The following is a 16,367-nucleotide window of genomic DNA, read 5'->3' as shown; positions in this document are numbered from 1 at the left end:
CAAGAACCGGAAGCACACTTGAAATTTAGCCGCAGAATCTTTGCCATGGAATTTTCTTGTTTATTTTACCATTATGACAGGAAAACATGCTGAAAAAAGGATTGATGCTGTTCCCTCCGCTGAAGGAATTATGGCAGGTGGAAAACAGCCTGGAGAGGTGGAAGTTAGGTGTGGGCGACAAAAAATCGGTTTGGTGATTATATTCTCGTTCTTCCTCGTGCATGTGATAATCGACATGCTATAGGGCAAATATCAATATTTGAATTAACAAACGAAGACGACAACGTCTCCTCACTGTGGTGCTGTTCAAAAGAAACATGGGCATAAGTTACCTGGCCAAAAAAGAGGGAGTTTATAACAGGATTTGATTTAAGTACAATAAGGACAATTTCAGGATTTCAGAATAAGCAATATCAGCACTTCATCCAAAGTTTCCTTCACACGTTGAAGTGCCAGTGATGTATTTGCCTAACTTTAAGGGTAAAGGGTAATCTTTAAGTGAATGCAAACCATTGCAATGTGCATTTGGCAAAGCACCAAACATTTATTTCAGTTGTACATAAGGTTGTTAACATACTGTAAGTACACAAGTTCGAAAGCGACTCTGAAGTCTGTGCTACGATAGCGGCAAGCGAAGGAGGTGGAGATGCAAAATAGATCATGATCAAAGTCAAATCTGAGTCAGAGAAAGAAAAGTGGAGGAGATTAAAGCACCTGGGCTCATCAGAATCCATCACACCAGCCCAAACATGAACCATTAATCCTCCTATAATCATCTTAAATTATCATTAATGGTGAAAGGCGGCTAATAAGGTGGCGGCGGCGCAGAATCACAACAAAAAGAGCACTCATCATCATTTCTACACGCAGACAGCCAACAATACAAACATTCCACCCCACATTTTTCAGAATCCAGTTTTAATATTTTTTGAATGAACAATTCAAGGCACATGAAAACATTTGTGTTCATTGTTACAAAGAAGAAAATCAACAGTGTATTTTTTTTGTTACTTAATTAGAAAAAAAACACACACAAATGGACAAATTAAAAAAAAATCTTTACTCTTTTTGTTTGTTCGCCACCAAAATAATAACGGCTGAGGAGCCAGAACGTGTCCACATTTATGAAAGAAAGTGAGGTACAACAGCTGTCTCCGAGAATAAGCCCTTTCTAACATTATTTATATTACTATATCATATTATTATTATTATGGCTTAATTTCCTACTGGGCATATCATCGGATATGTAATAAGAAATGTTTTTTTGAGTTAAGAGTCACTTTTCAGTTTTGTTATGAAAGTTATATTATTTACAAAAACCTTGTAATTTATAATTACAAATTGAAGTAAATGATGTCATGATAAGTCTCAACAAACATCAAATATATTTATCGTTTTATTTTTCCAATATAGTTAACCAAATATCAATTTGAAATGTAAGAGGCGGGGGCACATGCAAGTTTTTTATTCTTTTTAAAAGAGTGGATACGGAGAGGAACAATATTGTACAAAATAATAATAATAATAATAATAATAATAATAATTATTACAGTTTTATCAAAAAGCACTTTTTGTAGCACCTTGAGTGTTTCGTGATTCTGCACAAAAAACACCTCTGTGGTTGTAATCAGAGCAGCACCTGGAGCATCCAGAGAGGGAGGCGCGGTGGGAGGAGGGGTGAGGAGAGGGGAGGGGGCGGGGCTGGGTGTGAGTGGATCCTCTCTCTGTTGCTGAAAGTGCGCCACTGTCCGCCACGGCATCAAATGCCCTCATTTTCGTTTTTTTCCTGATGTCAAGTTAAAGTCATGTGATTCTGGCCCTACAAGGGCAAGGAGTACTTTCCCCTGGTCAGCGCTTTCATGACAGGGCCTGGTGGGGGCGCTCTTCTTCTCCGGGCTTGAAGTGGATCTTCTCGGCAACAAAAGAAAACACAGGTTTTTTTTTTCTCGCTTCGCGGGGAGAGAAGGTAAAGGATGTCGGATCTCGGCGTGTTGGGTGTGTTGACGTGACCCTGTCCTTCAGCGGGGGAAGGGGCGTGTCTAGCCGAGGAAACAGACGGAGCCGACCTCGAAGCCAAACCTCTGGTTGGAGTCGCCAAAGTCATTCAGCATGACGTCGATGATGGGCAGCTGGTCGATGCGGGGAGTGTTGATCTCCAGCACCGTCTTGGAGTAGCCCTGCTTCATCTGCAGACACAACAACAACGACGAGGAGAGAACCAAGTTTAGTTTAGGACCAAGTATGTTTGACTGAACATGTTTCTTTTATTTTGGTTGAAAAAGAAGAAAAAAACATTTCATTGTCGCTGTCATTACCCGATTGTTGTGCGCATGTGCCAAAGTGTGACTACTTCCTGTCACCGCTAATGTATGACCAAAGTTGTGGAATGATAATAAAACAAGTATTTTATTTCATAGAATTAACTAATAGAATACAATGTCATAAAAAGGTGATTGTGAGCTATTTTCGTTGTTAAGCGTTACGGCAAAAGGTCTGAATATTATAGTATTATAGTTATATTATCTTTAACTTCATCGCTACTAAAACCAATATGACTCAAAAACCCGTATTTTGTTTCATAAAATCTACCAACAAAATGAAAGAGAGCATTGAGTTGTTTTTTGTTAGAACAACTATTAAAACAAAATGTAAAATCAAAACGTGTATTTATTACACAAAAATAACGACTAAGAATGTAATATTACAGTAAATTCTTTGGACAGGAAGTAGTCATGCTTTTCCTGGTTTTCCTGGTACAGTACCTTCTATAAATAGGAGCATTTAGAAGTGCAACACTGCCACCTACTGACTTATCCAGCAAGTGCAAGTTACTGTCGTAAAGACAGTTTGTTTTCCATGAGCCGCTCTGTAAATGCTTGAGGTTCATATTTTGCCTTTTATGAAGGAATACATGTATTTTCTCATTAGAAAGGATTTCTTTTGAATGTGCGACATTTTTGTAATTTTGTAATCGGCAGGTTTTTGATTATTATTAATAAGCACATCCAGAGTACTGATGGGCGTGAGGCGTTAACAGTCACATGCACAATGTTAATATAGAAATTAGTTTTTTTTTTCATATTTTCTACTCAGAAGGTGACACATCCACATTATGATTATTATCCATTATGACTCATGACCTGAAAAAAACAGGAACAGAGAATTCTAGTCTCCAAGGAGCAAGAATCTTACACCGTTGTTGTGTTATTGTGTTTTAAAAAATAAAGTATTTACAAAAGTAACTATCACACATTTCCTGTTCACAGCGTCTCTAATGTGAAGGCTTGCTACTATTATTGCATTTTGGAAAAATGATTTCATTAATGCTGCCACATTTATACATTTTTATGATGTAACCCGTCAGCTAAAAGCAACAAAAGGAACATATTTGATTCTTAAAGCCATTAAAGCGACAGGAGTTGGAACTAGTGAATATTTAATATTACTAGTTTAAAACATGTTCAGATGAACTTTCTTTTGATCAATACTTTCATATTGTATTTCATTCCAGTCAATTAAATACAGAATGAGATATAACGCCAATGCAAACATCAGATCCCACATTTCATCCCTTGATATTTTTGGGATGATATTCTGTATCATTTCACTACAACTGTCCAAATATGTGCGAGGATTAACGAGATTTTCACAGGATGAAGCAAAGATAACGTAAGTGTTTACCGAGCAGCCGTCCATCACTGGCTTGATGAAGGGATTATTGTCGTAAGACAACTCCTCATCGTTGGAGCCCAGGAAGCGCAGCGCCTTGTCGTAGTTGTCGGCCTTGGCGTCGAACCAGGCCACGGACTGATGGCAGATGTAGGTGAAGTTCTGCCGAGCAGAGGAGCTCAGCAACTTCAGGAAGGTCATCTGCACTGAGGTGATGGTGTTTTGTCCAACGTCAACGTAGTTCAACTGAGGACGGAAAGAATCAAGTCACGTAAGAGGGATAGAAAGAAAAGTAAAGATCAGTAAACAGGTGGGATAAAAAAGAGAGGAAAAGTTCAAAGAAAGGTGAGCGCCAAATAAAGAGGAAATTGCAAGAGGAAAGAGTGAAAAATGGTTTGGGGAAGGAGACGTATGATGGAGGGTGTCAGAGGACAGGAGACAGATTGGTGGGCAACTGTTACTGTAAATGAGACAAAGTGACAAAGTGGAAAAATGGAAAAACAAAATCTAAAATGGATGAGAGCGAGTTTACGGGAGGGTAATGGAAAAGGAAATATCAAGTCGGGGACGTTCACTCACAATTTTGCCACGTTTAAATTCACTGAACCATGAACCTGGTGATTCCTTGGGCCAGTTTGATATTCGAACCTGCGGTGAAGAAAATTGAGTTTTAACTGAATTCATGACAATTACTGTACATGAAGATACATTGATCATGTTTATGTTGTGAATTTACCAAATTTACCAGCAGTGTGTCGGCATTACTTACTCCTGTGGATTTCTTATCAGGGTAGACGCACGTCTCTCCACCTGCTGTGAAATTACAGAAGACGTTGATGGCGTCTCCTATGCAGCCCTGGTTTGGATCGATCCAGTATTCACCTGGGAGAGACACACACATGGCAGTGAGACACACACGTGGCAGTGAGACACACACGTGGCAGTGAGACACACACGTGGCAGTGAGACACACACATGGCAGTGAGACACACACATGGAAGTGAGACACACACATGGCAGTGAGACACACACATGGAAGTGAGACACACACATGGAAGTGAGACACACACATGGCAGTGAGACACACACGTGGCAGTGAGACACACACGGAAGGGAGACACATGTTTGCACTGCTCTTATGTATATATATATGTACACATATATATATATATATACATATATATATATACATGTATATATCGTTTGATTCAGATTATATTTTTCTTTATTTGAGGAGATGCCGTCGTCAATTGATTTTTTTATGCTAATCCACAAAAAGTTTAATGTTTATCTGAAACAATCAGCAAAAAAGATGATACTTTGAGTCTCAAGCACGATATAATATTGCCATGCAAATTATCGCGATATTTCACTGTGGTGATATTTTCCCGCTACGATTTAAGAAGATATAAAAAAGACAATAAAGCCTCACATGAGGTTTGTACATGATCTGATAAATATTATAATCTACTGATGAAGTGAACCGAATGAACGATTGTATCCAGTGATGAATGCACGATAACTCGATACCATTTCATTTTAGACTTTTTGAACTATGACGCACACATTTGTGCTGATGCATTCATCGGTTACAACAATCGTTTTCAAGAAATTTCAAAGACATTATTGTCTAAGTGTGTAACACATATTTTCCTCCCATCAAGAAGAAAAAAGCAGCCTGATTTTTATTTACATTTCTTAAGTCTTATAGTAAAATAGTGAAAACATGCTCTGAATAGAATGTTTGGACGTTTTTATCTCTCTATCTTTATATCGGACCTATAGTACAATTGTAGGTCGTATAAGGCCCAATGATTGCTTTATATAATACGTATAATGCTTTGTTGTCTGGTGAATCCTTTACTTTATTTAAGTGAGCAATTGTTTTCGATATTTTAATTCTTATGTGATTTATATCAATCATAACGTCTACAAACTTCCTTTACTCCATGAATGTTGTCTCTATATTAACTAAAGCATCTATTGAGACTTTTTTCAGGTCAAATAACGTGCAGAAAATTAAGTTTTTACTCTTTAACCAAAATAATCTCTTGGAAATGATCAAGTCAAAATGACATTAGGTGTTAAAGTTATGGCTGGAACTGAATCTCTACAACATGCTCAAATTTGCTCTCGTCTAGATTTATATTTGAAAGTCTGCATTTGTCTTTTGTCACAACCACATCTGTACACAATAACACAATAACACAATAACACACTAATCTACTACTGATGGACTCTGTGTTTACCATCTGGGAAGTCAGGCTGGCTGAGGTGAAGGTCGTTGCAGGTCCTGGCAGGATTGTCCCGGGTTCCCATGGGGAACTTCATGCGCTCGATGTCTTGTTTGAGGTTGTTGAGGGATCCGAAGACGTCCTCCATTCCCTCCATGCCCATGCCCTCAACGCCGTAGTCTGCCAGCGCTTCATCTCCCTGCATCTCAGCCTGACGCCTCCTCTTTCCCGATGAATGCTGAATGGGCAGAGGCTGGATGATGTCACCGGGGGGTCCCTGAAGCACACGTTTTTATGAGTAGGAATTCAATTCAATTCAGTTTTATTTGTACAGTGTCAACCACATCTCAACATACACAACACACTAACTCTAACTCACAATGAGCAACTCGAGGCCTCAGTGGAGACTCAAACATGTGCAGTATCTGCACCATCCAAGCCTGCAGCCTGCAGTCTATCACACACACACAGCCACAGACTGAGCTGAACATTTCATCCAAACTTGATTGATCTTATTGTCGATATCTGCAGATTCTTCGTTACATCTGGAATGATCACGTTTGAACATTTGCAAATTTGTTTCTGGAGATTGAACCGGAACCAGAAAAAACTAATAATCAATTCTTGTGAGTGCAGTGGTTTGAAGTCACAGTGTTATTAAGAAATCCAAACATTGAGTGTTTATGACCAGGTGACTTACAGGAGCTCCAGGAGGTCCAATCAGTCCAGGGTCTCCCTTCTGACCAGCTGAACCCTGATGTAAAAGAAACCAGATATCAACCATTACTGTCAAACATTGACGTTAAAAACTGAAATGAATACAAAAGTGATAAAAACACAGCTTACATCTGATCCCTTGGATCCTTTCTGTCCTTGAGATCCCTGTTGATAAAGCAATATGAACACATGAACTGTGATGATGCAACAAAACAAGTAAATGAATAAAACTGATGTGTGGAACTTACAGGAAGACCAGGGGGACCAGGGGGGCCAAGAGGACCTTGGAAACCAACACCGCCCTCAAAACAGAAATCAGATCATCGATTAATCAACATGCAGATCAATGATTGATGTATTTGTGTTAGAGTTTGGGCTCATTATAAATAACATGAAGCATTTTATGACATAACATGTTAACACCAGCCATACTTACAGGTTTCATTCATTCATCATTAAACACTCTGCCTCACTCTGACACAAAGACTTACAAGTTCACCCTTGCCGCCTGCAAGACCCTGAGGTCCAGGCAGACCTCGGTCTCCCTTCTCTCCGGACTCACCGGGGGGTCCAATCAGACCAATCAAACCTGGGTGACCCTGGAGTGAGAAGAGAGAGAAATAAACGACAAATTAATGAGACAATATTGATATAAAGCAATGTTCCTACTGAATCAACTTTTTGTTTATTCATCACCAGCAGAAAATACCTTTTTTTTTAAAGAAACCCAGAAATTCACCTCCAACTTTCTGCACACAGTGCGGCCAGATGACCTCAGCCCAGTGTTATTGCTGCCAATAAATAATGAGTGTGTTTATGGTGGTCGTCATATTTAACAATAGTGGTCTGTGTTGGCACCTGCTGCTGTGCAGAGTTACGGCCATCTGCGTCTGACTACTGCACGCTGGCATTAAACCACCGACCATTACAAAGATGATGTTATTGGACTTATACATATTCATTCACTGCATCAAATCATTGTGTGAAAACTCTCTTTTCTCATCGCTCTGGGAGTGAGGATGAACAAAGAGACGGAGGCTTCACGGGCACAGACTGTGTTTGCTCTCTTCGGAGACTTCAGATTAGGTGGATATAAAGATATGAGGAATACACAGTGAGGCAATTGCAGATTAGCATCATAATCATGTCTTGCCTTTTCTCCCTTGTATCCAGAGTCACCTTTCATACCAGGAAGTCCAGGCGGTCCCTATATGGAGAGAAGGAGGAATCATTTTGTGAAGTATTTGACAGCCAGAGTAGAGTCAGTGCTGACTAATCTGCTTCTATCCTGCAGAATTATGAAGAGATCGGCTGTAAACAATGGTAAGTGACTTCATTATAGCAAGATTTTTGGTTGAAAGGTGGAAGGAAATGCCTTACAATAGGTCCCGGAGGGCCATCTTGACCAGAAGCACCAGGGAGTCCTTGTTCGCCCTGAAAATGAAGGCGTAACACACGTCACTTATAATGCAGACTTCAATCTCGCATCATTAAGTGTTTTTCTACAATAAGAATCCACTCACAACAGGGCCGGGGATTCCACGTAGACCCTCAGCACCAGACTTTCCAGGTGGTCCCTGGGGTCCCACAGGTCCAGTTTTACCAACAGGTCCTTCTGCTCCAGCTTCTCCCTGTGAAACAAAAAGGAGATTATTAGACACTTTATAGAAAACTCATCGTCCTCATCAAACGCTGATATATATGATGAAGCACTATTCTAGTCTTCTTCGATTCTATCTTGAAATGGAGACAAAGCCTCACCACCATTAAAACATTCTTGTTTCTGAAAGTTACACCGTTTGTCTTTTTTCAGCCGCCGCTCAGATGAAAGGATTTCTAACATCCACACAGATCCAATTTAACCAGAACTCTTCTTTTTTGTCACTGAGCAGAAACACTGAGGTGATTTTGATTTGAATAAAAAGAGAGGATTAAATTGATCTGACAGCCAATTAGAGCCTCGATTTCATCCTCAAGGATCAGCACACAGACTTTGTCTCGTCTCCATTGTAACATTTCTAATCCTTTATTCTCAATGTTGAAACAATGTTTGCTTTGCATTAATGTGTGTACATATCCATGTGGATGTAAAGAGAATTAAAGAGAAGAATGAAAAGATTAAACAAGTCAGGTCTGAGTTTCGCAGCGTATCGATCCATCTGATGTGGAGGTAATTTTGTTTTTTTTTACTTCTTCCTTTTTGATCCTTCTCTCCTGAGTAAAACACTGCATTTAAAGAAAAGAAATCCAATCTGTTTCAAATTACTGCTTCTGAGGGAACAAAAAACGGACAATAGAAAATGGGCTTTGTTTCTTTAGATTATAAACCCGAAAGCTATTCCAGACCCTTTATTTGACTTTATTGTATATTTATGAATATGATAACTGCTTCAGGCAGCAAATGGTAAATGGTTTGCATTTATATAGCACTTTTCTTGTCTTGATGACCACTCAAAGCTGCTTTATACTACAGTTTTTGCCATTCACTCATTGACACCCTATCACTCATCATCACATTCATACAGCACATCTATGTGTTTTCTTTTATTTGTTGTTTTTATTTATTTTCATACCCATTCACACGCTACTGGCCTAATGCAGCTGAATATCTAAATAATAATACTAATAAAGTTTAATACACTTAATAATTGCATTAAAATAATAATATAATAAAAATAATACGATAAAAAACAATGGAATAATGCAATTAAAATATTTAGTTTAAAAATGTATTTACATTTAAAATTGACCACACTATGTTTGTATGTACATTATGGCTCCACTAACCCTAAAATAAATAAATACAGTCATTTCATAGAAAAAATATTTGATAATTTCCATGAAAATGTCTAAATGGCATGGTGACATTAATGATTTAACGAAAATAAACTATAAGTTATTCATTTTACACTTACGATGAAGTAAATCCAAAGTTAATGCAGCAATGAGAAAGAAGAAACAAGTGTCCAGTTACACATTTAAACATATTTCAGTCATTGATTCTAGTGCAGCTTCATTGATCACCTATGATCTTAACTTTTAGTCTGTGAGATTTCAACTTTCCAATATGAGCTACTAAATATTTGACCCTTATTTCTTGACTTTAATGTTCAGATCTGACTGACCAATTTAACACTGCAGTTGGAATCAATGATCCCTAAAAGGCATTTTCACTCTCTTTTAGCTCAGTTTTTCTCTTGTCTCGACCGACTTCTGAGGGAAATATCTGTGTCTGTGTGGACGTGTGTGCACATGTGTATGGATTTGTGTCCAGATGAAAGCAAACGAACCCCTGCTGTGAAGCTGCTGCAAAAAGAAGCTGAAACTCTCGATGAAAATACTGTGTCTGTCCATCACTCTGAGAGAATACTTTTATATTACACACTGTCATTTTAATATGATATAGAGCTAGTCATCTTTGAATTGGAAGGTTGTGGGTTCAATTCCCCACTACTCTACATGCTGATGATTAAAGTCTTTGCTACCAAATATTACATATGAACTCATATTCATGACATTATATCATTGGTTGTAATTAGATGAGAGTGTTTCCAGTGGGTGGTAACTCACCTTGGATCCCTTTTCTCCCTGTCTGCCCTCTTGACCTGCTTTTCCAAGAGATCCCTAAAAAGAACAGAAATTCAGTTACAAGTCTGTACATTAATACTTTAAATAAACTTAAATATATATTTGCATTAACAGAACAATTCAATGTTTGCAGCATTTTCCAAAGAATATAAAACAAGAAGTCATTACACCTGGAAGCTGAATTATCCAACAGTTAGTAGAAGCTGTAGTTTCATGGATGTACTGCACTAACATTCTCTGACCTTCAATCAGGTTACGCAGGACAGCAAACACGACAGTGAGCACATTGTCCTACATTCCAAACATACTGGACTAAAAGCACATTAGCATTTTCACCAAACAGCCTCTGGTCAGGACCTTGAAAGTGGGCTGTCATTTGCCATTAGAAACCATAATCAAACTGAGCAAACAAAAGCCACCGGTCTTCAATGTAGGTTATGAGCCTCTGCCAACTGTGTATGTGCATTAATGGAGTGTGTGGTGACTGTGTGTGTGTGTGTGTGCAGGCCCGCTTGTGTGTGCTAATGTAGTCAAAGCAGCCCCATGCATCAATGAACATCAAACCTGAGTCAATTTAGAAGAGATATGAGGAGAGAGGCGGACCCAGAATGACCCAAGTGAAGGGTGAAAAATCATATACGTCCATTAATATGGACATGGAATAGGACTCTAATTTGTTCTGTAACCTTTGTTGTCTGGATGCTATTCCTTGGATTACAAAGTCTGGGACTTCAAAGTGCTTTAAATGTTAGTGGACCATCAAATAAAGGCTAATGATGCCAAAAAAGGGACAGAGTTGCAAATGAAAACATGCAAAGTCACACAGCTGCTTAGCAAATGAACAAAATGTACAATTTACCATATTTTATCTCAGATAAATGCTGAAGTACTGATGCATTAGCTTTATCTCAGACATGTGACTTGTTTTTTTATTCACAATTTCTCTTCTGACCAATGTAACAATGCAAACTGACTACATCCCTTCAAAATGACCACAAACACAAAAATTACCCCTGTGTGTGATATTATACCTGACATAATCAATGCAACCACATACTTACAGTATATATATATATATTAATAGTGGTAGTACAGTATATTAAAACAAGTTTATCAATAAAAAAGAACTGCAGCTACAATCACAACTGTAATGTGCACTAGTCGTATAGTAGTGATAGTAATATAAGTAATAATAGTACTGGACTCACACAATATTTAATGAATACATTAGCAGAACATTTTAAAATGTGCTACACAGTTTTTGTTTATTTATTTACATTTTTTTATTATTATTTCTTGCACTTTATCACTGAAATATCTTAAATATTCCTCTCAATGAACAGATTACTTCACAATTTTATTAGACCACCTGTCATAAAAACAAGAAAACCTTAATATTTCAGCTATCTTTATTTGTTATTATTTGGCAAATAACAAACTGAATTCATCTTTTTTTCCCAAATATGAGCCGGCTCACTGGGCTTCTCTGAGAATGCAGAAATCAAGCGTAACATTCAACCAAGTAAACAACTATCATTTCACATGTTAATCAAGTAATAATAATGTGCTTTACTAGTTCTTTCAGTACATTTAAAAATTCATGGATAAAAATAAAAATAAAAATTATATTTTGGCATAAAAAATAGAATTCCAGTTAAAGAGCTTCTACGTGCATTAACCATTACAAAATACATAAAATGTGGTTTTGATAATTACCAAATTTATCAGTGCTGGTCTAACAAATGTGTTAACCACTGTATATTTTAAGCTCATGTAATACAGTATATATTTCCAGAAGATATATCCCCAACCCATATATATGTATGTATATAAGCCATATAACCTTATAGAAATACTGATTTGATTTATATTGTGATATATATCGATATCATCTTATATAAAAAAAAGGTTGTTCAGCCGTACTTGCGTCCTCAATTTATATCTACATGCAAAATATTATATTATTTCACTAGAGAAGAGACTAAACGAGCTCTGCTGTGGAAAAACATGACTATTATCGGCCCAAGCACTCCCGACATCAGCATATTGGCAAATAGTCCAATATTGTGCAAGTATCAATATGTATTCACAAAGATTGCTTGAGTTAATGCTTCCCACCACTGCTAATGCTTTGTGATCCCAAGATGAATCTCAGTATGCATCACACTAAAAGCTTCTATGGCAAAGCTGTGATGTATATAAAACGTGTATTGTCATACAGAGTAAACTTTACTGAGTACCATCTCTGTCGCAGTACACAAGGAGAATGAATTCACTTTAATTATAAATCTCTCCATATTTCTCCAACCTCTCATCCAACACAATGAAGGCATGCTTTATTGCCACCTATAAAACATTATTAGAGTAAATGGAGGGTATCGTAAAAACGCGACACCAGAGAAATGAAATAATCTCCACTGAAATGTGATGTGACAGAACGCTACGGAGTGCCAGAAATTAAAGTGACAAGTTAATTTCCCGACAGCAGCCCAAGCAGTCCTACTGCTTTCACATTGCTGCCAGTCAAAGTCACAATATGTCATTATCCTTCTCCATAATCACACATGTATATTCAATTATTTACCATCATGCATCAGCAGGAAATGTACTTACCCTTTTGCCAGGAGGTCCGGGTACACCGGCCTCACCAGACGGACCGGGAGGGCCCTGTATTTGAAAAGACAAGAGATTTGAGAGTTTTGTTTCTGAAGAGGAGGGTGTCAGTCACAGAATAGATGATGTATCACAAACTAAAATAAACTGCAACATGTTTTTAAAATGGCACAGACAGAGGTTTCATTTACATTTCTGAATCATACAAGAGGTTAATTTATTAAAAGCTATTTATTCACATTTTCTCCCACATCGTTGAACATGTGGGATGTCATTTTTAGAACTAGAACAATGACGTATCGTTTGTTTTTAATAATGTTTATTGTTTATTGACTTACAGGTTGACCGGCCTCTCCATCATCCCCTTTATCGCCTGCTAAACCATCAAGACCCTAAAACAACACATAAATGAGCCAAACATAAAATGAGAAAAGAACACATTCAAACAACAACTCAATCTTACAATGAGACATAAAATCAACACGTAGTAAGAATATTTCTATTGTTTTGTTCTTTCATTTCTAATATTACCAGTATTTATCATAGTGTTTATTCACTGAAGGCAGAACATGGTGCAACAGTATTTGATGAACTTATTGCAGCACTTACAGCAGCACCAGGCTCACCAGGGGGACCAGGGTCTCCTGGGAATCCAACAGGACCCTGTGGACAGATATTTGACATCACATCAACAACAGCTTGACTGAGAGACATCACACAGTACAGCACTATAAACATCAGTAATAGATGTGTGTGTGTGCATCAGTGGAGTTGACATACAGGGTTCCCCTTGGGGCCGTCATCTCCAGGGGGTCCGCGGGCACCAGCAGGTCCAGCTGCTCCTGGTGGGCCCGACTCTCCCTTCTCACCAGTCTCTCCTCTGGGGCCCTGCAGGTAAAATGCATAGTCACAGTCTTGTGAACACGAGGGTTTACATGCATCCTTACTGAGGCACAAGACTAATGTAACATCAAATCCATCACTCTAGGCTAGTCTACATCCTCGGGCCAGACACTTAACCCCACATTTCCAGCAGTGTGTGAATGCTGTAAATAAATATGTATAAATGTGTGAGTGAAAGTGGCAAAATCTGCAGTGTAAAGCAGCTTTGAGTGGTCAGTTAGACCAGAAAATCACTATATAAATCCAGACCATTACATTTAATTGGCGTGTGTATAAAAACAAATAAGTAATTATACCATATATTCTAATTAGAATCATAACATGAACCAATCACGACTTCCAAGGCTGAAAAAATGAACCGGATTGAAGCTTTACGATCATCTGCTGTGGTTTTATTTTTAAATCCAGTTTTTATCTCCATGATGATCACATGGCTCATCCTTCCAGTATCTGCTCCTCGCAGACGCAGTGTCTTAAAGTGTAAGCCATGACTCAAAGTGGCAGCTGAAGCATAATTACAAACCCAGAATCATTAGTTGGAATATTAGAGCCGAGTGCTCCTCCAGACAAGGCCAGCATGGATGTGACGTGTCACTGTAAACAGATGCGTCGATATAACCTGACAGACTCAGACTCTCTGGTGCACAAAGCAGATTTCCACTGTCTGTGCTCAATTATATTTTAAGGAATAAACTTCACAGAAACTGAGGTGTGTAATAAACCAAAGATGCTATGTTCAAATTAAACTTCGTCTTCTTCTCCCTTTAGGTGTCGCCACAGTGGATCATCTGCATCCAATGTGCCCATCGTTGTGTCCTCTTCTGTTACACCACGCGTCCTCATGTCCTCATGAACCTTCTCTGTGGTCTTCCTCTTCTCCTCCTGCCCAGCAGCTCCATCTTCAACTTCCTCTGTCCAACATAATCACTGTCCCTCCTCTGCACGTGACCAAACCATCGCAACATGGACTCTCTTACTTTAACTCCAAACCTGAGCTGCTCCTCGAATATGCTCATTTCTAATCATCAACCATCCTGGTCATCTTCAGCTCCACCTCCTGTCCTTTAGATAGTGACACTGTCTCCATACATACAACCATACATCCTAGCTGGGTTATTCATCAAAAGAGCATTATTTACTGAACCTTATTTAACTTTTAATTTAAGGAGAGGACAGAGGTCCTTGCCCTTCCACTGGCAATTGAAACAGGCAGGTATAAATGTATTGCTGAAGAGCAAAGTTAATGTGTTTTATGTGTTGAGAATACAATTCATTTTCTGCTCCATTGCCTTGTGTACACTGACCAGAGAAGAATGTATTTAAAAAAGCCCAAGGGAAGAATCTTGATTTATTTTGACTGTCTAGTAGTGGCTAGCACTGTTGCCTTGACCTGGTCTGACCGAGGGGTTTCTGTGTGGAGTTTGCATGTTCTCCCAAATCAATCTAAAAAATCCACCACTTAGTCTGAATCCATGGCATTGTTCTGATATTCATCCTGATAAAAGTAAAAAAAAACAATAAAAAAGTAGAGGAAAAAAAAGAATATGCGGCATCATTAAAAGAGGTTTTGTGTTCATGTCATGTTGCTTCATGATTCCTCATCGTTTCACTTTATTTTGGTGCTTTTGAAAGTAAATGACTCGTGTGAGATTGTGACTCTACAATCATCTCTATGTAAGAGGCTGGAATAATGACACCACGAGCAGTGAAGATGCTGCAAATGTAGCAGAGTTAAGTGTCTGCTGAAAAGCCCTTCATTTACTTGCATTTACCCTTCTTGATATATTGCCCAACCCTCTAAATCTTAGAGGCGTCACTCACAGATATTCATGGACTCATTTGTTCAGGCTACGTTTACAGCTCCAGTCCAGAACTTCTGTGCCCCCCCCCCCCACACACAGCCCTGGAGGAATAACCAAAAAAACTGCCACTGCCTCTACATGACGCATGCCTAAGTGTTCCTGCACCACACCATCCTTCCTCTTCACAGTTGGGATAAGCATTTATCCTCTCAAACTGCTAAATGTGCAGGTTTTTTAAGCACAAGAATTGTTATTTTCAGCCTGACTTTACAAACGTTTGCAGTCTTCTTGCTTTACTTGCTTCTGTCATAAAAGGATTCACTTCCTGTGTGCAGCATGTGATTATCGCTGGGCAATGTGAAAACAAAACCTACACCCTAGATACGTAACACAGTACTTACCGCAATACCAGGCTCTCCAGCCGATCCTGGGTTTCCAGCCTCCCCGTTTTCTCCCTGTTAGTGATAATGTGGATTATCACACTTGCAGTAAACAATCCAGGTACAATGTTTTTGTTTTTGCATCTTCTACTTCAAACACACAGAAACTTTTTATTCCAGAGCAGCAGAAGCACAACATTGTGCAGCGTTCCCTTATTATGAAAACAAAGCATACCAGAGGGAATTAACAGAACGTGCTTTTCATGGTGAAGAAACACTGTAACATCAGACATCACCAGCCATGTTAGGTTCTTACCTTCTCACCAACACCTCCCATTGAACCAATACCACCAGGAGGACCTTGTGCACCCTGTCAATCAATTACACAGCATTAGTGTATAATATTAAATTGTCTTCATTTTCATTGTAACCCATACATCGCAATTATGGTTGTAAAGCTG

At 38.6% G+C, this 16,367-nt stretch overlaps 1 protein-coding gene across 2 annotated transcripts in view; it reads right to left on the bottom strand.

The window, feature by feature from the left end:
• Nucleotides 1–520: 520 nt before the first annotated feature.
• LOC131466762 (collagen alpha-1(XI) chain-like) overlaps nt 521–16,367 on the bottom strand; it is a 90,164-nt gene continuing 74,317 nt past the window's right edge. For both annotated transcript variants that reach the window (XM_058640328.1, XM_058640235.1), the window contains 19 exons: nt 16,223–16,276; nt 15,928–15,981; nt 13,602–13,709; nt 13,431–13,484; nt 13,160–13,213; nt 12,822–12,875; nt 10,191–10,244; nt 8,144–8,251; nt 8,001–8,054; nt 7,774–7,827; nt 7,112–7,219; nt 6,869–6,922; nt 6,750–6,785; nt 6,604–6,657; nt 5,919–6,180; nt 4,439–4,551; nt 4,249–4,317; nt 3,682–3,915; nt 521–2,186 (listed from right to left, as the gene is read on the bottom strand). In XM_058640328.1, coding sequence (XP_058496311.1) covers nt 2,040–2,186; nt 3,682–3,915; nt 4,249–4,317; nt 4,439–4,551; nt 5,919–6,180; nt 6,604–6,657; nt 6,750–6,785; nt 6,869–6,922; nt 7,112–7,219; nt 7,774–7,827; nt 8,001–8,054; nt 8,144–8,251; nt 10,191–10,244; nt 12,822–12,875; nt 13,160–13,213; nt 13,431–13,484; nt 13,602–13,709; nt 15,928–15,981; nt 16,223–16,276 — 1,725 coding nt within the window. In that variant the 3' untranslated portion in view covers nt 521–2,039. The remainder of the gene's footprint in view (nt 2,187–3,681; nt 3,916–4,248; nt 4,318–4,438; nt 4,552–5,918; nt 6,181–6,603; nt 6,658–6,749; nt 6,786–6,868; nt 6,923–7,111; nt 7,220–7,773; nt 7,828–8,000; nt 8,055–8,143; nt 8,252–10,190; nt 10,245–12,821; nt 12,876–13,159; nt 13,214–13,430; nt 13,485–13,601; nt 13,710–15,927; nt 15,982–16,222; nt 16,277–16,367) is intronic.

Source organism: Solea solea, chromosome 1 (genome assembly GCF_958295425.1).
Source record: "Solea solea chromosome 1, fSolSol10.1, whole genome shotgun sequence".
Classification (NCBI taxonomy): Eukaryota; Metazoa; Chordata; class Actinopteri; order Pleuronectiformes; family Soleidae; genus Solea; species Solea solea.
This window is presented reverse-complemented; position numbering and strand designations above follow the sequence as displayed.